Source organism: Podarcis raffonei, chromosome 2 (genome assembly GCF_027172205.1).
Source record: "Podarcis raffonei isolate rPodRaf1 chromosome 2, rPodRaf1.pri, whole genome shotgun sequence".
Lineage (NCBI taxonomy): Eukaryota > Metazoa > Chordata > Lepidosauria > Squamata > Lacertidae > Podarcis > Podarcis raffonei.
In genome coordinates, this window is record NC_070603.1 from 35,018,760 (window position 1) to 35,044,915 (window position 26,156).

General features: G+C 43.0%; 2 protein-coding genes across 3 annotated transcripts; both read right to left on the reverse strand.

The window, feature by feature from the left end:
- Positions 1 to 294: 294 nt before the first annotated feature.
- Positions 295 to 12,337, reverse strand: JPT1 (Jupiter microtubule associated homolog 1). 2 transcript variants are annotated; one of them, XM_053375858.1, is made up of 5 exons: positions 12,168 to 12,337; positions 6,553 to 6,698; positions 5,657 to 5,751; positions 4,099 to 4,120; positions 295 to 1,343 (listed from the first exon to the last, which is right to left on the reverse strand). In XM_053375858.1, the coding sequence occupies exons 1-5, from the start codon at positions 12,221 to 12,223 to the stop codon at positions 1,195 to 1,197; spliced, it is 468 nt and encodes a 155-aa protein (XP_053231833.1). In that variant the 5' UTR covers positions 12,224 to 12,337; the 3' UTR covers positions 295 to 1,194. The 2 variants fall into 2 exon arrangements, with proteins under 2 accessions (XP_053231833.1, XP_053231831.1); XM_053375856.1 differs by having other exon boundaries at positions 5,657 to 5,754.
- Positions 12,338 to 17,449: 5,112 nt separating this feature from the next.
- SUMO2 (small ubiquitin like modifier 2) lies at positions 17,450 to 25,342 on the reverse strand. The gene is made up of 4 exons (XM_053375860.1): positions 25,153 to 25,342; positions 22,699 to 22,830; positions 19,025 to 19,096; positions 17,450 to 18,065 (listed from the first exon to the last, which is right to left on the reverse strand). Exons 1-4 carry the CDS (start codon positions 25,171 to 25,173, stop codon positions 18,003 to 18,005), a joined length of 288 nt encoding a protein of 95 aa, XP_053231835.1. The 5' UTR covers positions 25,174 to 25,342; the 3' UTR covers positions 17,450 to 18,002.
- Positions 25,343 to 26,156: the final 814 nt, after the last annotated feature.

A 26,156-nucleotide genomic window follows, 5' to 3' on the forward strand; every position in this document is an offset into this window, starting at 1 on the left:
TTTCACAACTATCAACGCTGTATTCCCATCTCTTAAAGCAGATATACCTCCATAGTTACCGCAAAGCATGATGGCTACATGACACTTGATTACACTTCTAGTATAATGGCACTAATTAGCAGCAACCTAGCATGTTAACATTGCTACAGCAATGGCTGTTTGTTTGGGAAGTGTATATGGAAATGTTCTATGAAACCACCCAATTTCTCTTCCACGTTTTTGTGGATTTCAACTTGATATTCAAGTGATGAGTAGGCAGCATAGCAGACCCTGAAAACAAAGCTCTGACACTGCTTCAAAATTTCTATATATTTTATTTAAGCAACAATCCAGCTTTATCAAGATACAACACACATTTAGAAGGATGAAACTCTCACCTCATGGTCAAGCACCAACATGATCATGCATAGCACAGGAATTGTTTGAACTAGAATGCCTCTTAAAAGAGATTGTTCCTGTCTCCAATACTTACTTCTGCAAGATCCACTCCACCTTGACTTCAGGTGGGTCCCGATACTGGGGCAACAGAACAGCATCTCAAATTACTAGCCCTGTCATTTGGCACTGGTCCCAACTTGATATGCCTGAACCAAGATTCTTCTTGTTTGAAGGCAGCATGGTAATCGCTAGCACCATGACTCTTACTGTTCAGAAATGCACAACAGGGCTTTCGACATTTACCAGTTACTGAATGATACCTTGGATAACCAACTAGTATGTGTTGCAGGGATGGGTAGGAAAGAGAGCACATTTGTCAACCGTCTTCTGATCTGTGCAACCCTGGACTTTCAACCCTTCTTCTAAGCTAACTAAGGGGTTTCTACAAATTTCAGGACAAAATGCCATCTAACACACTCAGAACCAACCAGCCTAGGTTATGATACACTACTATATATATATATACCTTAGAAATTTTTCCATCAGCCATGGGCTGCATAGGAATGCCACTGCTCTACGTCTACCACTAGGAAAAGAAATCACACATTCCACTTCCAGTAGACCCAAGGGAGACAAGACAGAAGTTGAAAAAACCTTCCTTTAAAAAAGATGAAGTACATAAAGTGCTTCTTTAATGACAGTTTGAGAAGAAGTACAGTCAGGCTCAAGTTGTGCAGTTCACAAGTATGGAAGGAAAACAAAGATGACAGACATGAGTTCCAAGTAGTTAGGAGGAGGAGCAAAGGAGGAATAAGTTTAACCAAGGACTAGGCTGGACTTTCCGCCAGGTGGATTTCTCCTAGATGGTGCAGGTGCTGCAGCTACGGGGCTAGGAACTGGTGCAGCCGGCACAGGCTTCTCTTCACTCGGGCCAGAGGCAGCTTCTATTTCAACCTCTGTGTTTTCTAAAAAAGGAGGAATAGGAAAAAAAGAGGAATGCTTCAATCTCCAACGTATCAAAGTTATTGCTGGACAAACACTGGCTCTGTGGCAAATCTTAAACAACGGAAGTAGAAAAGGCTGCCGCCCAACAGCTCTATCTAGCAGATACACTGCTCTGGGCTTGCATCTTTTGTGGGCTTCACTTGTACAGGACTGTCTCTGGGAAAGGTCCAGGGTTGCCTCTGGATGCTGCTGAACTACAACTCCCATCATCCCTGATCACTGACCATGCTGGCTGGGGCTGATGGGAGTAAGCAGAATTCTGGCAACATCTGGAGGGCCACAGGATCCCCATTCCTCAGCTGCATGTATAGCAAAGCACAAATTATTTGGAGTCGGACCCAAGCAAATTCCTTTTCTGTTTAAGTATTTCCAAGTATCAAGAGTAAATTAGATTTACTGAGGGGTGAACACTAGTCAGCCCCAATGTCCTATAGTAGCATTATGAATTTGTATTATTGTCCCCATTGTTATATTTTGGCATTATCGCTTTTCTTGTGTTTTCTTTTTGTCTCCAACAATATAAAAACCCAATTTTTAAAAGTAGGAAAAACAGAAGTTAATGCCAGCGAATTTAGCAAGGAAAGAGCATCAGTCAATCCATGTTATGCATATGCACTTTAGGGGAATATTCATTGTACAAGGAGCCTTATTATCACATCTAACCATTTGCTTAATTGAAGCACCTGCTTATGGTAAGCAGATCCAACAAAAGCAGAACACACTATATGCAGAAGAGTAAGGATTAATGTTGTGTTGTGAAATTGAATGCAGGCAGCATGTCGAACAGGATTTAATGTGCCATTTGGCCACAGAACTAAGTACATCATACATCCTAGCCAGATAGTTTAGAAACTCCTTGGTATGCAGCTTTTCCAAAGATGTTTCAACCAAAGCTTTCAAACAATCTGCCAAGCCTGGTTATTACAATCTAGACACCACACTAATGACTGGCTGCACGGAGAGAATTCCTGCATATGCATGTAATTAAAACCATTATTGTTTAGTCTTTACTCAGGAACTCCTACCTGCCAACATACAAATAATTCACTGTCCTAATACCATCACATTTCCAGGAAGAAAAATCAGATAAACTAGATTTTTCAAAATTAATGTAGAATAGGTTTCCGAACTGTAGCTGCTTGCTATCTTCAAGCTCTTTCTATAATCTTTCTGCTGTAAATTCATCCAGCCACCTTTGCTGTTCATTTCCACAATGGCTATTAGTCTCAGACATTAAGCTACCCAAGGCTCAGATCTGCTAGTTATCAGTGGCCTTACACCTGCCCTTCCTGTGGCATGTTACAATCCCATTCTTGGACTATAAGGTGTAGGTTTTAAATGGGAGTGCCAAATTGGGGTTTATTTCACTTTCAGGTTGCCAGGTTGTCTCTCTGACCTTGATTCTGAAATCTACTTCAACTGGCAGATTTCTGGATGATTAACCACAGGTTGAAAAAAACCCCTCTATCCAGCTCTTATAAGAAACATTTTCACTGAACACTGATTGAGGCTAACTATGTTTGGAGTGCATTAGACAGCTAAGGCTATCTGCTGAAATTCTGAAGATCAGTCATCTTAGAAAGCTGTCCCATGCATATAAAAAGTCAGCTAGGAGAAGGCAAAGGTCTACAAGAATCCTGCAGAGAGATCAAGTGAGTAATGATAACTGGCTACCAGACAAAGAGGCGTGCTATTTCACAGCTGATAGAAGCTACTCATGTGCACAATACATTAAGCATCATGAGTACCTGTTCTGCTTGAGAGAAAACTGGACTAATTCCATTCTATTCACTCCATTTCCCCAACAAAATGAGTGTGGTAATTCTGGATTGCTTTAGTATAGCTAGGAGCCTTCACATGGTAGCTGGGGCATTTTTTGTGCCATTAGCAGACAAACCACCACCAACAGGAACTCTACAGAATTAGGGGAAGGACCCCAATTCGTTAAGGCAGGTTTTCAAGTTGGAAGCCTCTTGCCTAAGTTGTTGGACAACTTGTAAGTTACCCAAACCCACTAGTCACATCACACACTCACATGCAGCCTTCTCAAAGTACAGTTTATGTTGTAGGTCTCATAGAGTTATGGATCTACAAATGACAGCTCTGGAAGCTTAGCTCAGAAAACACACACTTTATTCACCACACAACGTTGGGAGTAAAAGGAACACTCAACCTTAAAGGTGCTATGGAAGTCTCTCTCTAGCTTCACTCTTAATAGTTCCTCATGTTTGAAAACAAAAAAACCCACCCCTCCCATTTCCATTCTGCTCCTTTCTGTGTAATTTGGCAGCAATTTCCTCTTAAACTTAGTTTCAGCATGTCTGCCACCATACACAACACATACACGAATTGGACATATTTACGCCATTCTATATTCACAAATCCCTACAGAACTCCAATGAATCATGCCTGCTGAGGTATACATGCACATTCTATTCACTTATTGTATGTGGTGGCAGGTGCACCCCAGCTACACCTAAGAATTAAAATGTTTTGCATTTATTCATGTGTGAACTGCAACCAGGTAAAATCTTATGCAAGACCAAGAGGCCACAGAGCTGATAGGTCTTCATTATGGAGACACCTCTCCTCAAAAGTCATCTTGATCCACATTTATCCTTTCAGACTCCAACACACATCAGTGTACACATCCACCCAAGCCGGAAATGAATTTTCTTTTCGCTTATTTACAGGCAAGGAGGAGAAAGTACTTACCAGGAGCCTCACCTTCCCCGCCCTGCAATAATAATAAAAAAGGCCAATGTTAATTCTACCTTTGCTGACATCAACCAACAAAGATCACTTCTTTAGCTGAGCCAATATAAAGTAAGCATATTTGTCAATAGCAGAAACCTGATTTCTGAAACAATGACTGTAGTTTGAGTTTTATGGGGAAAAACTCAATCCTGGTGGGGATACATTTTCCAATTTGTAAGACAGGTACCATATATACTCGAGTATAAGCCAACCCGAATATAAGCTGAGGCACCTAATTTTACCACAAAAAACTGGGAAAACCTACTGACTCGCATATAAGCCGGTTCACCACACCACAAACCTGGTGGTGGCGGCAGTGGCGGAGGAAGAACAAGCAGCCCAAAAGGGCTGCTTTCGGGCTGCTCCTTCCTCCGCTGCCGCCACCGACAGCGGCAAAGGCAGAGGAGGAGGAAGGAGCAGCAGCCCAAAAGGACCCTCACTTGAGTATAAGCCAAGGGGGGCTTTTTCAGCATAAAAAAATGTGCTGAAAAAGTCGGCTTATACTTGAGTACATACAGTAATTTCCAATCTGTGAGTTGAGGCATACTAACATACCTGGAGGAAACTGCTGATGTCCAGAAGAAACCAAGTGTCTGTGAGACTTGAATACCCATTTAAGAGAAGAAACTGACCATTGCATGGCTATGTTTTACTGATTTTCCCTGCTGCCTACTTCCAGTCAGCCTCTACAAAGGGCTGGTAATTCTGCAGCATCAAGAATGACTGGCTCATTCATCCAGTCATTTCCCATGTAGAATAACCTACCAGTGAAGGTACTCCCATAACAGGCCACCAAACATACCCAAGGGGGTGGTTTCCTGAAGGTCACTTCCTGACTTCAGCAACATGTGCCATAAAGGAAACTTACAGGCCCATAACAAAACATACCAGCCTACCACTAGTTGAGAATCAGGATGAAAATATGCTAGGAGCAGTACATCCCTAGTATAGGCTAACCTATGATTACTAATTACCTAGCAATCTGATAAATAAACCCAAATTTGGGGGTAGTTAACTTATATTCAAAAAAGCACTAGCATACATAGGAGCCACCTTGTCCAAAATTAGAGGAAACTCTAGACCCATACATGTTGACTGAAGTCACAACTATCAGTTCACATGTTAACTAGTGTACAAGGTACCATCAGTAGGAAGCAAACACTCCTAATACTCAAAGCAGGTATTTTATGCTTGTGGCTGATCACTATGAGAACAGGATGCTGCTGGTGTATATGGGCCACTGGCCTGATCCAAAGTGCTATGAGTTTGTTTTAGTTTTATGTTAATCTGCTATACTATTAATTTCTTTGGAGTTCTGCTTCAAAAGGCAAGCAAAGGCAGTGTTTTCAGAGCAGCACTGTGCTTGAAATCTAATTATCAAGAACTAGGGATATCTTCATGTATACCTTCCTTTGAGGAGGAAGGTAACAAAATAAGAGCAAAGCCAGCCCTCTGAAGGTTGAGCAGCTCTGCCACCATTTTAATATTCTCAATTTACAGAAAGAGCAGCTCTTACCTTTGGATCCACGAAGTCACCAGAGATTGCATCAGAAGAATTTCTTCTTTGTGACCCAGGAGCTTCGGAATTTTCACTGACATCGCTGGGCTTGGCTGCTGTGAATAAATTGTCACTGTAACATGTACTTAAAGCAGATACCCCAAATAATAAAATCATGTACAATATTTCTAAGCAACAACCAGAGACAATGAACTGGCCCAAAAATTCTTTGTTACCTGCTTAACACATACCTCATCTAGCACAGTCCCAACACCTCCCTATTCAAAATGTTTCTGAATCTTGAACATCTGCTATGAGTTTAAGCTTAGTACAAGTACTTTTGCACATTCAACCAGTTGACCTAACAATGACCCTCTTGACCTGTTCTGTATCGAAATTTCATGCAGTTTTCTTCATTTATAGAGACACCCTCATAGGCACATTAGAAACAGATTGAATGCTAGTATTTACTCTGCCACTACAGCACCATTAATGTTTTCCCAATGCCTGCCGAGTACATGCAGCCAGTTCTGTAAGTGAAATAGCCACTGGTGTGCTAGTACACCACGGCTTAGAACAGGGTCACAGGAGTTAGCATGTAAACAGGCTAGGACTTGCCCCAGTGCCAAGAGATTGTGAACAGGATAAACTGAAGCCAAAAATTGCTCAACGCTACTTCCACATGCTGCAGCTCCTCCTAACCGAGGAAGTAGTTCATGCTTCCACCCATCAGCGACTATTCAAGTACAGACAAGCCTACACTGCAAGTTATCCTCTCTCCAGTTATTTTTTAAATTGTTTTGCAAAGACTATTTTACAGCTCCAAAACAAGGCCAGGAAGCACAGTCACAAAACCCGAATCCAGATATTCAACCATGGGCACCCCTTTAAAGAATCAGAAGTAGTTGTTTCACCTGTTGAGCTAGCCCAGGAGGATGAATTATCTTCTGGAGTCCCAAAGATATTGGATGCCATCTTGTGTCTTCTTGTGTTTTGGTGTTCTTTTGGCAGATCAAATCCCATGTTGAACGTGGAACCACCACCTGGTGGACGAAGAACTCTAGAAATAGAGACCAGAGGGTTATGTTTACAGCACTGTCATCTGCAGTGTAGCCTACCAGTGCAAAAAGAGGGCATTAAAGTAGCAGGTTAGCCCAACTATTTTCAGAGTAAACTGAAAGCTGTTGCTGAAACTTTCCAAAAGTGGGGCACTTAGTATCTATGAGAAAGAAGCAAAGAAGGACAAGGTCAGACTGGAGGATAGTTCAGGAATCTGAAATTTAAGATCAGTAATTTCTAATCCCCATGCTGTCCTGATAACATGCCTTAGCTATAGTCTGGATCAACAAGCAACTCACTGTGCCATACTTCATGCCTGACTTCAGCAGCATTAAACACTGCTAGCCTTGCAGTGTGCATTAGAGGGTGGAGTGTGCATTAGAGAGCATATCACTGTAGGTCCTTTGAACTAGATGTTAGATATAGTGTACTTCAGGTGTTAAGGTTTGCACATCTTGTCACTGAATACTCTTATGGCACAGCTAACATCTCTAGGTCATGCTGCAAACAATTCACATGCCTGCCTATTAACCCGCAGAATAGGAATTCTACTAGGGTATCTTTTTTGGCTGTGTCATCCACCTGGATGTTGGAAAGGCAACACACCACCTGGCAAAGCATCATCAACACTGCCAGGGTCTGTGTCCCTTGTATGTTGGAGTTACCTAGTACACACCAATCACACACCCTTGACTAGTTACATCAGGAAAACGAAATCATAGACCTGTAAGTTAGAAGGTACTCTAGGGTCGTCCAACCCCCTGCAATGCAGGAATCTCAACTACATGACAGATGGCCATCCAACCTCTGTTCAAAAGTCTCCAAGGAAGGAGAATCCACAACCTCCCATGGGAGTCTGTTCCACTCTCAAACAGCTCTTACTGTCAGAAAGTTCTTCCTGATGTTTAGTCAGAATCTCTTTTCTTGTAACTTGAATCCACTGTTTTGGGTCTAGACTCCAGAGCAGGAGTAAACAAGCTTGCTCCATCCTCCATATGACTGCGCAATTTCGTGGGAGTTTAGCATACATACCTTCTATAGAAGCCTATTTTAGATGCGTTTAAGAATGCTCTGAGCACACAGCCAAGAGCAAACATATCAGACTAGACAAGAAAGTTGTACCTCCCAACAATTACCAGTCAATTTCATTAAGGCAACTTATTGAATTAAATAACAAGTGACTGTGACAAAGTAAGGTTTTTGACCCATACATGAGCTGTGCTATTATAAATCCAATCCAAGGCAATTTGGAAGTCGTCCACACATTATATCATATGAGTTGTTCCTAAATGAAATGAGGGATAAACCAAACTTTAAAAGTAAGACTCATCTTACTTAACAACCGACAGGTGGGTGGAACCCGACTCTGAGTGCAAAGAGAGCACTCAACGCAAGCACTGGAAGGAACCCTACATATATTATTCTTAAAAGAAGTACAGTAGTTTCTGCAAGGGAATCCATGTACCATCACCATTTTTCTTGCAATGTGTATTTAATATCTTCACACACAAGAAGCTGTCATAAGCTTACCTAAAGCTCATATGTTCCCCAATGGGAGATACTCCACAAAGGGAGAGTACTTGTGGAACTCATTTTTATGCAGGAATGTTTCAAGCTAAAGTGGAAAGGGCTCAGCAGTCAACCAGACAAAGCTAAAGAATGAATGGAAGGGCTGCTTCGGTGGACTCATGCCTTTACCATCAGCTAGCTTCAGAGTGCACCTGCAGATCCTTTATGCCACCCTTCCCTTAGAGGCAAGAGCCTGGAACTTGGACTAGAGCCAGTGTGGTGTAGTGGTTAGAGTGTTGAACTCTTAATGCCTGAGTTCATGCTTACCTCCAGCATGGCATAGTGGTTAGGGTGCTGGATGAGGACCTGGGGACCTGGGTTCAAATCCCCACTCAGCCTGAAGCTCACTGGGTGACCTTGGGCTAGTCACTGCCTTTCAGGCTACCTCATAGGGTTGTTGAGGGGATTAAATGAAGAGGGGAGTAATATACACCACGAAATAATAATAATAATAATAATAATAATAATAATAATAATAATAATAATAATATTTTATTATTTATACTCTGCCTTGGAGAAAAGGTGAGATACAAATGACACAAACAAACTGCTGGTGACTAGAAAACGCTACCACAGAAAACCTCCCCAATTCCAAATTACATCTTTCAGTAGATTTAATTGTAGGCCATTTTGATAGACAATCCTGGATAAAACGTAGGGCAGTGGTACTAACAACCACCAACCAGACATAGGAGAGGAAAAAACTTTCAGGCATTAACAAACTTACGTTTATCAAATGTGACTTCTGCCTTGTACAATAGTTACTGTCTTACAAAGAAAGAAACCAGTGTTTTTGTGAATATGCGTTCAGTCATTTATGGCACAAAAGAAGGGTGTGTGCAGAAAAACAAGTGTAATAAACCTTTCCAGTCTTGTTGCCTGGAGGCTATTCTTATTCACCAGAGGTGTCTGTACAAGTGCTTTTTTAAAAAAATAAAATACTGCTTCAGTTGGTTTCTACTGCAGATGTGTACAATCTGTTCCGCTAGAGCTGAACTTGGACTCCAAAACCACCATCCCCAGTCAGGAAGGGAAATAATGGCAGCTGTAGTTTGCAACATCTGGAGAACACAAGTTCTCCACTCCTGGTGTGGAGTGTGTGCGCGCAATGAAATAAGCTGGAAATAAATGATATACAAATATGGCACACTACAGAATTTCCTCCAGCTTAAGGGAACTTAAGATGTTATAGAAGTCAAATTAAAAACTTACTTTAAAAAAGCATATTGTGGCACCTTTTGTTAAGCTGGTAAATTAGCTTTTAAAATGTATGGATTATGTATTGATTATATAGACCTTTGTTTCCTCCTCCTATAACAGACATTTTAGGGTACCTGTCTGTCAACTGAGGGGGTCTTAGGAAGCAAGAAACTGCTGCCTACCAACCAAAACAGGCCCATGTAAATGCTGACTAAAGTGGTACCTCGGGTTAAGAGCTCAATTCGTTCTGGAGGTCCATTCTTAACCTGAAACTGTTCTTAACCTGAGGTACCACTTTAGCTAGTGGGGCCTCCCACTGCCACTGCGCCACCACCGCACGATTTCTGTTCTCATCCTGAAGCAAAGTTCTTAACCCAAGGTATTATTACTGGGTTAGCTGAGTCTGTAACCTGAAGCGTCTGCAACCCGAGGTACTACTGTACTGCAGAAAGGTGCCACTGGCTAAATTGCTCTACTACCAGAGTTCAAGTGCAATTTGTGCAAATCCCAAAAATGGGGTGTAGTCATGGACAAGGTATGGACTCAACACACACCAGATCCAACACCCCACTCCAAGGACATGCCAAAAGCCTACTCTGGGGATGAGGATCCTCAGATCTTGAGCCTACAGTGGCCCTCCAAGCCCTTTTATCTGCCCCTTGGGCATCTTCCAAAAGTACAAGGCCTTGTACTGTGATAATGCCTCTCGCCTGCCACATCTGTTGCTGGCTCCATCTGCCAATGGCATAAGGTCCTGGGGGGTAGCCTAGATGGAAATGAAACCTTTGGAATGAAAAAGATCCCCCACCCATGGTCTACGCCATGACAGAACCTGGTGCAGTTAATTCTTCTCCCACTGACTCCCATGGGAGCTAACAAGGCAGAAAACAATTACTTCTCCTGCCAAGCTTTTTATACTACCTCTTTACACATAAACTAGGGGCACTCCGAGTGCCACATTAGAGTTTGGGGCCTTTGGATTCCCAACCACATGACTACTTGGCCTCTCTCTCAATTTTGCAATGCAACGGATAATAATTCAGCCCCCAACTTAGTTCCTTTGTTCACCAAAAAGGCATTTTTTCAAAAATCAGTTCTGAAAAACCAGAGTTATTTCATTCACTTCCAATGCCCCCACCTTGTAATCCCAAAAGCAAGACATGCAGCACTGCAGAGTACTGACCAATACAAAAGATATTCAAAGTTGCAGCACCAGAACATGCTTAAGATCTAATCCATTTAAAGCAACAGTGTGCAATAAGCTCCATACACCTTCATGCCTTTCAAGATCAAGTCTTCCTCTACAGGCAGAAGTTGGACCAAAGATAGAGACAGCCTTTCAGAGGATTACAGAAGTTGCTGACTTGCTTCCGGCTTCTAAGCCTCGAGTTAACAGGTAGAGATGGTCATAGATGCTAGACAATAGAAGTGTGCTCAAGCCCCACCCAGCGCGAGGAATCACTTACAGAAACCACGCCAGATTAAGATATTCGCTGCCGAGATCTACAAGCCAGACAAAAAGGAAGCCAAGAAACGGTGCCAGGGGTGACGCAAAAGGGTTTTGGGAGCACCTAACCCTGTTGATCGGGGAGGGGTAGCAGCCTCCTTTGTTAGGCTGGGAAGCAAAAGCACACGGATCAATCTGCTGAGCGAGTCTGACACAGACTCAAGAGCGCGCCCCCGCCCCGCAGCTGTTTCTTTGGGGAGAAGAAGGGAAAGAGCTGTGGCAAGCGAAAGGCTCCGCGGCCCCCGAGCAGATTCCGGGCTGGGTGCGGCTCCCACCCTCGCAAGCCAAAGAATCTTATCCGTCGTGGCGGAAAGCAGACAGTACTGTACTGTACTAAACTAAAGCCTCGTGGCTAATCCTCTTTTTTTAGGGGGGTATAAGAGGCCTATTCTCAACATGCACAAAAACATTCCCCCCCAATAAAACTATCCTCTTATAAAAGCTCCAGTCCCCCCCCACCCCCAAGCAATATGGTGCGTCATTTCTCCGTTTCCCAACAATCTGCAGTTCCGAAGCCGAGAAGCAGGGGCTTCTTCCGACGATCGCAGCGTACAAAGGGGAAGGCAAGTACGACACAGGTCCGGAAAAGCGAGCGAGGCCTCGAAGGAGAGAAAAGGCGGGCCGCTGGCTCCCCATTTCCAGAAGCGGAGAGCTGGACGGCACCACGCCTGTCTTCTGGGCATCCTGGCAGACATAAAAGGGAAGGCGGCTCCTGCCTGCCCACCCGCCCCAGAGACGCATCCAGGCGGTGTGTGGGTGTGGACCGCCGGGAGGAAAGTCCCGGAGCCGCGGCATGACAATAGGCCACCCGCGGTCACTGCGCGCCTGAAGGAAAGCGCCCACACCCGTGTAGTGGCCTCGTGCGGACGACCCCTTCGCCACCCAGGAAAAGCCTCGGGCGGCCGCGAACCGGGATCCCCGTTTCCCAAGCGGAACTGGCTCCCAAGACCCTCCCAGGCCCACCGGAGGACCCCCCTCCCCAACACCCTGTTCTCTAACTCGCGTTGGTGGGGGGCTTCACGTGTCCGGCAGCAACCACGTGTGAACGGAAGAACCGCCACCGCCGCCAACCCAAGAGACATGGGCTCTGGCCCGCTCCCCACACGGTCCAGGGAAAGGAAGGGGGGAAGCGAAGGATAGGAAGCGGCGACGTATATATATATATATGAAACCAAGGAAACGGTCTAAACCGACCTGGAACTGCTTCGCCCGCTGGGGTCCATCCCCTTGTAGGTGGTCGTGGTGGTCATGGCGGGGAAGAAGCCGGGTGAGGAGCCGCCCGAGGAAGAGGTAAGCGGAAGGTCTTATTCCCGCAAACCAACACTGTACTGCTGCCGGCGTCAACTGCAGTAGCCGCTTGGCGCTGGCAGCTCCTTTTATACCCGTCATGGCTCGTGCCGTCGTATTGGACAGTTCAAAACCGTTCTCCCAGCGTCACTTGCCGGCCTCGTGCCACTCCAGAGATCGTCCCGCCTCCGGATGCCGGAGACTGGTCCAGCCACAAGCACGCCCCGCTGGACTGGACGAGAGGTACTTTTGCTCAGCGCTTATTGGTTGTTCCAGAGCGCTCTCCCCCTTTGTTTCCGATTTAACGGTGTGGCTGCCACTCAAATCAATTGGGTGCTGATTGGCTGGGCTACACATGAGGCAATAACAACTTCCTTAGCCTTTCTTTACGAGATAGCAGTTTAAGGGGATCCCTTCATAGGGAGTGGCATAGCAGGGTTGCGTGAAGAGGTGTTTGGTCGCGCCCCGGAACCTGAAATAAACCCGGCACGTCCAGGGTTTGGCCCCCATAATGTATGAAAAGAAAGTGCCGCTCTTCCCTTTCAAACTACTGTACACAAAACCGCGCAACACAACAAATCTCTGACAACTCACTACTTCAGTACAATGCCCCGTAGTTTTGCTGCTTCCAGGATATGATTGAACTGGGTGATGCTAACATTCCTACCGCATGAGCGGGCAAAAAATAAAAATACTTGAATATAGAAGTATGCAGTACAATGGTATCACATTATTGCTTTGCGATGTAAAACCACGATGTGTAAGAGGGTAGAAAGGAAAAAGCTGACATCTCTCTTGATGCAGGCAGCATGACTGGGCATGAAATAGGCAGGTTTCCGCATGAAGAAAAAGAAATTGGTTTTTTTCGTGGCGGGGGGAGATAAAGCATAGTGCTTGACTTTTTACTAAAATGTAGGTTCCAGCAGCTGCTTTGCAAAGCACTTGGTATTTAAACATGCCAGTATTTTTTTAATGCTTTGATGTTTTAGATGAGGACTCCTCTCCAAACGCACCTTCAGTTTTGCTCTAGGAAAAATAGGGTGGCAATTTACCATGCGATCATAGCGGCCAGCAGACTTTTTATTCTACAAAGCTATGAAAGTATGCATGTACATGCATGTTTGAGAACATGAAGCAACAGTCAAGTAAAAAAAAAAAATTTAAAGCCAAAAGGGCACTATAGTTCTATCTCAAGGTTTTGTTATTCTATGATATGACATAATCCTACCCAGTACAAAAGAAGTGCATCATTTACTTTTTTGGGAATGGGAACACTTACAAGGTGCTGGTCTCAAGTGTAGTAGCACTGACACAATGCTAGCAAAAGGTAATCAGTGTGAAATCACTTTAAGCAGGGTTATCAAGTAATACTAGCTTCTCACATTTATAGAGTACTGTCTCCTCAGTCCCGCTGTTGAAACAAGCATTTCTAATCACTTCTCCATATTGAGACATAGACCAGGGGGGAAAACCTATTTCCCTGTTTAAAGTCATTCAGTTAAGGGGGGGGGAGAGAGAAACACTGTAACGAGATGAGGTCATGGCTGTCTCAGTAAAGGTAAATTAAGGGGGATGGAACTGAAACCACCCAGTCAAAACACTTAACTCTCCACACTCCCTTGAAAGCTTGTTATTTCATGGAAGTTGTCTTCAGATAATTACCCTCTTTGGCATCCTTTACTCCTGTGTTCTCTCCTGTGAATGACTGCAGTCTCTTACTCTTGGGAGGGTGAAAAGAGCAACACATAAAGTATCTGCACTATCCCATCCTTTCATACCAGAATTTGCCCTTGGTCCTACTTGGCACCAGGCACCCATTTTGTATAGAGGCCACCCCGTAACACACCAATTAAGTAGATAGCTGCTTTCATAAATTACTGAATTTGTGGGGGCTCTCAGAAGTTTTTTTATCTGTACTACAGACTAAGACAAGTTACTTCCCCTAATTATCTGTATAAACCATGATAGTATTTTTGTTCACTGGGCGACGTAAACAGGCATGAAGCAGCACTGGAATACCACATCCCTTTGAAAGCAACTCCATTTGGTTGAGAGGAAGCTATGCCCATGGGAATCAATCTAGAAAATGATAATTGTAGGTGTTCGATTCCAGATGATCAAGTAGGAAAAATAGGTCATCATGAATCCAACACTTTCCTCAAGTACGGTAAATGTCCCATTGCTGCTGACACAAATATATTTCTGTCTTTCTTAAACTCATCAGACCATGTATTTAAATCTTTGAAACAGATGGGTTATTTTTTGAACATACCCCTCTTCACGTTTGCAGAATGGTAGATATGCAATTTATCAAATATTTATTAGCTAGCCCTGTAAATACAGTGCATTTGCAGAAGCACTGGACAGTGTATATGCCATTTCAGAGCTACAATTGCCCCCTACCACCCTGTTTTTAGAAAATATGTCAAGGCACATCTTCCTAATTTGAACTTCTGTATCTTTTAGTAGTACTTGCAATGTTTTTATCACATTTTTATTTTTAATACACTGCCTTGGTAGTTTTCAGAAAGGCAGTACAAAAGTAAATAAGCATAACATTTCTGGAATACAGATGCTCTTGCTTAACTCCATTCCAACAAGACAGTAACAATTTCATTTTCGTAATAAATTTCTTGAGATTGCCTTGTTTTAAAATACTTATAAGTACATACTATCAGGTGAATCTATACAATTTCGGATGGAGACAAAATCTTAAATTTAAAAATACGTTAAAAAATATACCCCAGTATTCTTAGGACATTCTTAAAATTTGGATTTCATCAGCATGCGTAGAACTGAAATTATGACAATAGATGCTGAAGCCTCTCTCCTGCTTCTCCTTCCATCTCATCTCAAGAAGCCCCATACCATGGATTTTTAACAGTAGAAGCAGAACCAGTAATATTTACAGTAAAATTACAATCTTAAACCTGGCTGCTCTGAACTAGATACCTCAACTTTATCACAACTTATGACCGTGGGCTGACAGTTTTGCACCAGCTCCTATGGCTCCTATGAAGGCTTACCTGAATCTCCACAAGGCAACAAGAGTAACTTAACTGCCCAGCTGCAGCAGGGTTCTGGAAAAAGTAGGAAGGCAACTGCATATATGGCAATTTCTGCACTAACAACTTCTCAGCACTAATTAGGCCTTCACACTAATGCTAGAACCCCAATGTTGTATTCACATAAAAGATTACAAGACTAGAACAAACTACAATGTCTGTTTTCCCATTCCACAAGGAATACTGTTGTTTTTGATGAGAGTACTGCTTTAATCACTAAATGTGTAAAATAATCTCATAATATCCTAACCATATTTTACTCCCTAGCAGATGAAAAACATGTAAATCCTGAGCCCTCTATTAATGTAATAGCTTTATCCTTTTTTATAACTTAACAGCAGTTTATTGTAAGGAACAGTACTTTATATTTTACAGATTACTTTGTTATGAACTTAAGTAGGCAAAACTAATGTGACATAGGAGATCCACTATCCAGTTATTTTTAATAACTGATCCCAAGCAACTACTCCAAAGATAAGGGAAATGATGTTTCATCCCCTTTCATCTTAGGCTATTTCCCCCAATCTAAATCAGCCTTCTCAAGCTATTCATTTATTTACCGTATTTTTCGCTCTATAACACGCACCCGACCATAACACGCACGTAGTTTTTAGAGGAGGAAAATCTGTAGGCATGCCACCCGTAGGCATTCCCTCCATAACACGCACAGAGGAAAAAAGTGAGTGCTATGGTGCAAAAAATACGGTATATGCCACCAACTCATATTTCAAGGCAGAGTACAATAATATATACAACAAAACATAAAGCACCATAAAAACAATATAAAATGATTATGAAAATGACTAGCTAATCAATAAAGTTTTAACAGCTGCACAGGTCCTAATGGCATAAAAAGATCTTTATGAAAGTACTAAGAGTGCCTGCTAAATCTCTCCTGAAATAGTATTTATTCCACAGGTCAGATGTGGAATGTCCATCTTCTAGCGGAGACCAGTCAGTCCTCTCTAACATGTGGGACAACTAACAGCGCTCTTCTGGATGATCTGACTGATTGATCACCAATCACAGGTTCAGGCAGTCCTTAAGATATCCTGGACCCAAAGTTGTTCAGGCCTAGTCCAGGAGCATATGCGCAGCCAGGGCAGAGGTTTTAGCAGAGGTGCTCCATGCTATTGGCCATCTGACACCATCAGCAGCCTAGCCCCTGCATTCTGCACTAGCTGGAGCTTCTAGACCAGGCCCAAGTGCAGCCCCACATATAGCCCACTACAGGAATCCAGTCTCAAGGTTACCACTAGCCGAGCCAGCCCAATCCTGATGCGGCCAAAACGGTTGTTCCAGAGAAAGCAGGTAAAAGGCACTACTAACTACACCTCCAAGCTTTATACCTGCTTCCAGAGGAGTGCAACCCCATCCAGAACCGGAAATTTGTCTTGATCTTCCAGACCCATAAACCACCTCTCCATAAAGCCTCCATCTTGCGTTTCTCCCCACAAAGTTAATAGCAGGGTGATGGGTTGCTTTTTAGATAGGGGGAATGTGAGGGAAACTGTATGTGAAAAAAGGGTTAAACATTTCACCAGCACTTCAAAGTAGCTGTGTGAGGATGGATAATCACTAAAAAGCCTTGAAGGAACCTAGCCACAGATCACCCACATTACATATTGTTTGACCTTGGTCTTTCAGAACAGCCTGTCAATTATACACAAATATAAAGGTGCGTGCCAGCTGGTTTCCTTTTGTATATACTTGGGATAGCTCAGTTGGTAGAGCATGAGACTCTTAATCTCAGTCATGGGTCTGACCCAACGTTGGACAGGTTTCCTGCATTGCAAGGGGTTGATCTAGATGACCCTTGTGGTCCCTTCGAACTCTATGATTCTATGAAACACAAGCAAAACATTTTCATCTGGCTATCTATTGTAGAAACCTTGGCATTTCTTTCCAAGGTTTCCAGTACAAGAGCTATTCTTTTTTTAAAAAAGGATAAAAGTCTGTCTCTCTGCTTCTGACAATTTTACTCTGCTCTAGACAGTAGGGGGCAGCATAATAACTGGGCAAGCAATTTGATGAAACAACAGCAAGTAACTAGTGGATTCAGTGTCTGCCACATCAGCTGACTCATCCCAAGTTTAAATGTTATCACAACACAGAAAAATAAGCTTATTTTAAACAAGAAGTTTATTTAAACAACAAGACGCTTTACTTGAAGGGAAAACTATCCAAGATCAATTTTTTGTTTAGAGTAATTTACCCCTACTTAAAGACAGATTGCTCTACATGTAACAGCTACGTACAAAAAAGTTATAAAATCGTCCTTGGTTGTACAACGATAAAAGAAAAACATTGAAATTATCCAATCAAATAAGGTATGCAAGGTTTTTGTTTTTCAACAATGAGAGCAAAATAACTTACTGGAATATAAAGATAAAAGTTAGAGGAGCATGCCATGGAGGAATGGGGCATTTTCACAGACCAGTTTGTTTTTACCACCCCATCTCCATATGATGTTGATCAAAACATACCATTGGCCATTTAGTTAAAAAAAATATGCATGTCTGTGCACATACACCAGTTACGTTATGTACAATAGAAGGAATAGGAAAAGAAATCAAAGAGAGAAAGCTATACTGCAGTAGTCAAGATGTGGCTGAACCAAGTCTCGTTTTTCTAATTGTGAATGTGTTGTCTGTGGGAAAGGGAGTTTGGTTCTCTTTTAGTAGACTCCTCCTGTCTGCTGCTGGAACACATCAATTGTATCTTCGTCCTCCATTTCCAACTGCATTGAAAAGATTTAAAATTCAATTCAAAATACAACAAATGACACAATCAAAACATTTTTATTTGCATTTCTCCTGCTCTAAAGAGAACTACAAGCAAATACAAGAGCCTAAAGATTGCACTGTGGTTGTAACACGAAGTCCACTAATATACCTAAACTAGAAAACAAGGTTGCATTACAGAATGAGTGAACTGAATTCTGTTGGTGCCGCCAGACTCAACGGATTGGATCAACAGAAGCACAAATGGCACAGAGCTTGTGCAACGGGGATTTTCTGGTTTATCTTTCCCAGTGGAGTCCCAGATGTCTCTCAAAAGCCACTCCATGGGGAGCAGAGGCCCCTCTAGAATGGCATAGTATGGGCATGCGGGGGGAAGGGGAGAGCGCTACTGCAGGATGGGAAGACGGACAGAATTCAGGAAAGGCTATCTTGTCTGCATGCAAGTGTCTTCTTTCCACTTGTGTGAGACACTTTTGAATCAAAGCCAACAGAGATTAATAATCCAGAGTTAATTATAGTAAACTTAAGTGCATTTTCTGTAATTAAGACAGAAGAATTGTACTATTCACTTGTCAGGATGGTGAATCCATAACAATAATAATGTATTACTGTACAGGGATCAGATTAAAACTCCCTACACCTGCAATGAAGGCTAAAGTATTAGGATGGCACAGGGAGAATTGGGTAAAATTCAAATTGTACTTTTAGGTTGTCGCAAACTGCATGCAGGACCCGATTATCAAGAACTAGGGACATAAAATCTAAAAAAAATAAAAATTGTTGCATTTGGCAATTAACTGAATAAGTGTTCTACATACCACAGTGTTAGTTGCATATCAGCATGACCTACCTATTAACATGGCTAAGATTTAGTATTAAACTATTTCTTAGCTGATATTTGTATTCTTATTTTCTGTTTTCACTCTAGCAGAAACATTAACAGCTTTTTTCTTACCTGTGCAGGTGTATCTGTTTCATTGATTGGCTGCCCATCAAACCGGAATCTGATTTGCCTCATTGACAAACCCTACATAAATAAAATTTTAAAAAGAGTCTAAATTACTTATCAGCTGAGCCAAACAGCTACCACAAGCCATCATACTTATTTTACCAATCTTTGCATTTAAGAAAGGAACACCAAAATACACATTATTGAGCGGCAAATTAAGTGTTGCTTGTGTAATAAAGGTGTTCAGCAGTGCCCCTACTGGTAGCATGTAGGAGATGCTTGATACATTTTCAAGTCCAAAAGCAGTGATTTGAGATCACAATTGGGAGTAAACTTGAATGAGACTTTAGTGTGGCAAGTCTCAGAAGGACTGACATTTCAGAAGGGTTGCAGGATTCACTTAATGTATCCCATTAGTGGAAGCCCTGTGCAAGGACTTCCTCTTGTATGACAGGTCTCTCCCTCCCCACCCCTCAAAATTGGCTGCTGGTGGTAGAACCTCACAAACAGCATGCTTGCTTCTGCAGTCATAGTATTTGTAATAATGCTACACTGAATTTCACCCACAGCCAAAGCAGAGAAACAAGAATATTTTTCTAGGTTTATTGCACTGCATTGCAAACATCTAACAAAACCGCTGTTTCTGCACTTATGAGTTCTGCAAGGCACAACAAAAGCATTTCAGAGTCAGAGATGTCAAGGCTGTATATTAAGTTTAAAACTCTCTTTTTTCCACTTAAGTCCAGTTCCTCTCTCATTTTTTTGGTTATACCATCATTTTGGCCACTAGGAAGCTTCAATTATCAAAACAGAAGCCAATGTTTGCTCCCAAAATGTTACATGGGCTAGACATCTTGAAAAGTTATAAAACTGATCCTATTAGGCTGTGCATACTAAATATGCCTAATTATTATTTGGGTATGTTTTTGAAACAATGGGAAGATGAGATAGAACCTTAGGTACAAGCATTGCTACCTTGAATGCGTGTGCATTGGTCCTTACTGCCAGCTAGTCAAGAAGTAAAATAAACTATCATGACTAAGCCCATATACTGTAAATCCAAACTGCTCTGCCCTCTTTAACCCATTGCTTTGCTGCATACTTTTAGGGCTGCCACTTAACTACATGAACTGACACGTTCTACCACAAGTAGAAATTTGTCACTTGTAACATACTGTACTTTAGCCCAATTGTTACTTTCAGCACCAAAGGCCAAAGCTACATTTCTTGTGTGCTCATTTTATAACTAATCATGCTTTATTATTATTATTTTACTGTTTTAATTAAACTGCTTAGAGGTTTTCTCTAAACCATGCCAGATTTTTTTAACCCCACATTTTAGACTAGAAACAGATTCTCATAGGTAAGACTGGCAATTTAGAACTTTTTAAAAAAACAAACACAAAGCCCTCTCACAATTTTCTCCAGTCAAATTTGCAGTAATCAGGTGTGTGCTCACCTTTCAATATGGCAGCAGTGAGGCCCACAAGACTTCCACATTTGGACTGTGTAGCCTTTGTGATCAAGCAATGTTTACTTGCACTTGAAATCATACATGACATCAGGCATGGTGCAGGTAAAGGGTCAAGGCTAGCAAGACATCATGCCTTTGCTCTTACGGTTTGATATCAAAATGCATGGGCAAAAACAGGTCACAGGACATCACCGTGACATATTAGGTGATTGATAGGTGGTCAGCCCTGTCAAACCTAGCCCACGGGGTCAACAAGCATCCAGCTCTGACTCCTGCAACACGGGAAGGAATCTTGCATCTGACATACACTATGGGTCGGGAACAGTCTTCAGCTCTGGAATTCATCCTTGTTGTGCAGTGCTTCCAGAACATTGGGAAGGCCCAGCAAAGCACAAAGTAGTCCCATCTCTCCTTCCAAGCTTGGATATAGGGACAAAAAAGAGCTTGTCTCACTGTGCATCAGAGGTGTTGGGGCTACTTATGCTTGCCATAGCAAGAACTTGTGGACCTCTGCTGCGTACCATGCATAATTATGTACCTGCTTGATCCAATGCATCAATGATCCTGTCTTACCATTTTCCTAAGTTTTTTTCCTTTGTCCTCATGAAATGCTAAACCTTAGTCTCATCATTTATTTGCATATTTTGTATTATACTTTCAGTGTTTAGTGATGCTTGGATATACAGTGGTACCTCGGGTTAAGAACTGAATTCATTCTGGAGGTCTGTTCTTAACCTGAAACTGTTCTTAACCTGAAGCACAACTTTAGCTAATGGGGCCTCCCGCTGCCACTGCACGATTTCTGTTCTCATCCTGAAGCAAAGTTCTTAACCCGAGGTAATATTTCTGGTTTAGTGGAGTCTGTAACCTGAAGCGTATGTAACCTGAAGCGTATGTAACCTGAGGTACCACTGTAGAATATCTTTAGCAAGCATTATGTTGGAAGACTGCCATGTTCTTGCTCCTCAACAATTACATGAAAGTCTACTAAAATGAGGTTGAATGTTCCACTGAAGTATTCGCAGAATGACCAACAGTTTCTTTCATCCAAAAATTATCCCTCATCCTCAGCTTAAGACACAAGCTTCTGCAAAAGACAGAGCTAGCTTAGGAAGTAGAAGGCTCTTCATCCACTCTATCGTAAAGCCACAACACAATTTATGAGAAGACTGTCAGAAGGACCTGCAGTGTAAGCACTCAGTCTAGCACAAACCTTAGGGTGAAGTCTGTTCACAGTCCTTCAGTGAAAACTTAACAGGATAACTATTGTTCACAACTTGCATCATATTTAAAGTTTGTGAATATAAGTGCTATGCCCTAACCATGTTAATAACAAGTAGTAGAGCAAGCTAACTTCAGAGACCAACTTCACCGTGACATGTACAGAATCTCAAAATATTCAACTGCTTTGTGTTAATATTCTTACATTGCCTTATTACTATGGAAATTGTTCCCATTTTATTTACTAGGTTGTGGTAGTCTTAAGTCTTCTAAACCTGCAATATGGAAGTATGCACCTTTTGAAGCAGATTTATTTCCAAGCCAGAAAAGTGGGAAAACAGACCATAAGATGAAAACACTGCATAACTTTCCCCAAACTCAACTGCAAAAACAGGTGTCATAACTTAATACTACCTCAACCTGCTATAATAAAATTATCCCAAACAATACAAAAGCAAATACTATAAAAGTTAACTATCAGCACCAAAATGCCTAGACTTGCTTTCTTCTGTTTTGTTTTCTGTTTTTGCTTCGTTCACCAAGCTGGAAAACTCAAAAAGGAATGTAGCACTTATCTTCTAAATAGGTGGGAGCTACGGAGAAAGCTGAACTGAGAATGAACCTTTTCATTGAGAGTACACTGGTACCTTGGGTTACATACGCTTCAGGTTACAGACTCCACTAACCCAGAAATATTACCGCGGGTTAAGAACTTTGCTTCAGGATGAGAATAGAAATTGTACTGTGGTGGCGCGGCGGCAGCAGGAGGTCCCATTAGCTAAAGTGGTGCTTCAGGTTAAGAACATTTTCAGGTTAAGAACAGACCTCCAGAACGAATTAAGTTCTTAATCCGAGGTACCTCTGTACTGAAGATCATGAAAGGATGCACTTTCATTACATGTACAATTGTACATGTTTATTACAGGGTTAATAGGCATGAAGGTGCCTCAAAATGTTTCTTTGAGTATTCATACAGTCTTCTCACCTGTCGTTCACAATAGGCTTTCATTAGTTTGCTAAGTGGTGTATGCCTTTTAATCTTAAACTGCACCACAGATCCATCTTGCCCTGCAACCTTCAGATTAATGTGGTCATTATTTTCAGTCTTCACACCTTCCTGTAAGGGAAAAAAAAGCATAATGATTTTAAAGTTATTCCATCTAGTAATGAATCCTCAAGTTCAATACGCATTATCACAACCAGAGTTCTCAAAGACTAGCCACTACAGCTCTGTTTCAGAAATATCATTCATTAGTAAGTGGTTTTAGTGGGCTGTTGCCAACTAACAAATGGTCCATAGTAGACAGGTCAATTAGATCACTGCAACTATTTCTATGCTTTGTGTTCTGAACTAAACATAGATTTCACTTGATTTATCTACTATACAAGATTCACAACAATACATGGCAACACTAAAACTAACAAACCTCATTAAGTTTGCAATTCTACACAAACGTACCTGGAAGTAAGCACAAGTGAGCTCAGTGGGGCTTACCTACGCAGACATTTCATTTTAAATCACCCAATAAAACTGACCAGCACCATATAATGATGAATTTAAGAGCCCAAGTGCTCTTGACTTACTATATGGGGAAAGAGTTTTAAAGGTTAAGGCAGCAGCATGCAGCTGTAAAGAGCACAATAGTTAATTTTATCCTTCTTAGGAAAGCTACAGCTATTCTTGGAGCTTTAGCTACAGACCTGACAATTACCAACACCTCTCTTGCTTTATTTAAACTAAAGGCAAGCATTAAGTTATTGTTCTAGTGTATTTATGTACACAACTCTGAAGCACAGCCTCATAATGCATGCAATTATTGTTTTATTCTGTCCCTTTAGCATAATGAGAACAAAACTACTTCTCTTTTTCGTTCTTAAAATAACTCCACCACTGCAAAAAAAGGGGGGGGGGAGAAAAAAGACATTTTCTTAGCTAAGTTTTGGATCTGGGTTTAGGGTTCAAATCTCCTCTGCCATAAAGTTCACAGGGTGTTATTGAGCTAGTTACTGTCTCAGCCTTAAACTATTTCACTGGGTTGTTATGGGGATCAAATTGGGGGGGGATGCAATCCACCTTAAATTAATCGGCAGAAACACTGGATATAAATATAATAAATAAGAGGAAAAGAAAAATAATGTATCTTAAAATGTGCTTATCTTCTCTCACTCAACAGGGTTAAAAAACAACTACCACCACCACCATGAAGACATCTTAAGAGCTTTTTAGCTTTTATCTTAAGGAACTTAAGAAACAAAAAGTTACTTTGCAAGCATGCCCACCATTTTTTAAAAGTACATAGCACCTACTAGTCTGGGTCTGGGTAAGGTTCCTCCATACTATACTGTAAGCTATGCAGGTATGCTGGGGTGCCACTTAAAAGGGCATCGTTTGACCTTAGGAACATTCCCTATTTCTGATCGCTACGAGCTCAGAGCCTCATGGAACAACTCGTACCTGTGAAGAACCCATGACTATGACCATCCCATTAAGTTCACAATACGCCCGACTCCACACAACAGACGTTCCCTATGGCCTACTTCCGATGCACCTAAGACACACGCACAAAAATACAAAAACCATAGGCGCCACAGGCTGCAAGGCTTTGCAGAGAGCTCCTGGAAGGCGCAGCAGCGAAGTCCCACACCTCCGATCTCGCCCTTGCACACTCCTGCACACAAAGCGAACTCCATCCAAAAGGCACGCACGCACAGAACACCACCACCGTCGCCCCCTTTTGTAAAAAAAAATAATAGTAACGTTCCTCTGTTCAACCGCCTTGAGCGGCGGGCGGGATCCCGCGGAGTCCGCGAGAGGAAAGGGGTTTTTCGCGCAGCCAACGTTTTGGCGCCTCCGAAGTCACATTTAAAACGAGGCGTACGTCGGAAAAGGAGGGAGGGAAGGAAGGAGGGAGGAAAAGGAAAAGCCAGGCCAGCCAGAGGCCAGTTACCTCCGCGGGAAGCGGAGAGAGAAAGAGGGGTTACCTGCCGCCCAGGGGCCACTTAGGGAGGACAGCAAGCAGCGTGCAGGGCAGCCAGGAAGGAAGCGACACAAAGAGGGGCCTTCCCATCGCCATCGCCACCCCCCTCGCCGGTCAATAAAGCTGCGGACGGCGCCCAGCACACGAGGGACTAGCGCCTCTTTCTTGCAAAGGGAGGGGGCCACAACATCAACAACAGAAACCCGAGAGGGAAGGGGCCGTTCCGCAGCCTTCCGCAGGGGCAAGGGAGGCTCGCCGCTGTAAGGAAAGGCGAGCTCCTCGAGGGGGCACCCCATCCCTTCCTCCCCCTCCCCCTAGAAAGAAATCCGATTAAGGCGGAGAGGGGGAGAGGGTGGAAAATGGCGCGCAAGAACCGGCGCGGCGGAGCCGACGCTGCGCCGCCTCCGTCCCCGCCGCCCGTGCCGGCTCCGTTGCCTCCGCTCCCCGCCGTCTTCGCTCACCTTGGGCTTCTCGTCAGCCATGGCGAGTTCAGCGGGGGCCGGTCCGCTGCGAGCACCTCACGCGAGCAAGTGGGGGGACGGAAGGATGAAAAAAGGCGACCGCGACGGCCGAGACAGAAAGACTGGGGGAGGGGGCGAGTGAGCGCGCACGCACTGCCGCGGGGCCGCGCCTGAGCTTGCGAGAGCGCGCACGCACGGCCTCCCCCCTCCCCCTCCAGTCCGCTCGCCATTGGGCCTCGGCGGGGCGAGAGCGCGCAGCGCCGTTACATAACTCGGAAGAGAACGGCGGAGGGAGGAGGCAATGGCTGCGTGCGTGCGCGCACCCAGGGGGCGTCGTCCGCGCCCCTGCCCAACGTGCGCGCGCCCCGCTGGGCGCAGCGAGCATTGCTCTTGCTCGTGAAGAGGGTATTGTCTTTTCAAAATGGCCGCCGGGCCTGGGAGACTGCAGAGATCTCCAGCTAGCCAATTTGCACTTTCCGTCAAGTTACCATTGAGATGATTTACATGGGCCTGCTAAACAGAAAATTTCTCTGCCTTTTCAATTGTTCCTTTTCATTTGGTTAATGAGCTAGCCACGTTAATCCTTGTTAGATTTCTGTGTACAACCATTCTATCTCTGTTGCACCAGATATCAACCAAAGAAGGTCCCTACTTTCCCGGGTGTTAGCTGAAGTTTTCTTGTACCAAGTTCGTAATTTCTCTTTGTATCCCACTAAATAAATTGTAATTCATGCATATGTTAAACTGCTATTACACTGAAGTGTACCTATCTACTAATGAAAAACTACAAAATATCAGATTTCCTCATTACCTTACATGGAAACTTAACTTGTACACTTTACTAATATTCACTGATAATTTCTTTGAGAGTGTCTTAACCTATAGTGTATTATCGTGGTATGGGAGCAGCTCTGAAACGGATAAAAAAGCTTTACAGAGAATAATTAAAATTGCCCAGAATGTTATTGGGCTCCAACTACCAACCCTGGATGAGATCTTCACGT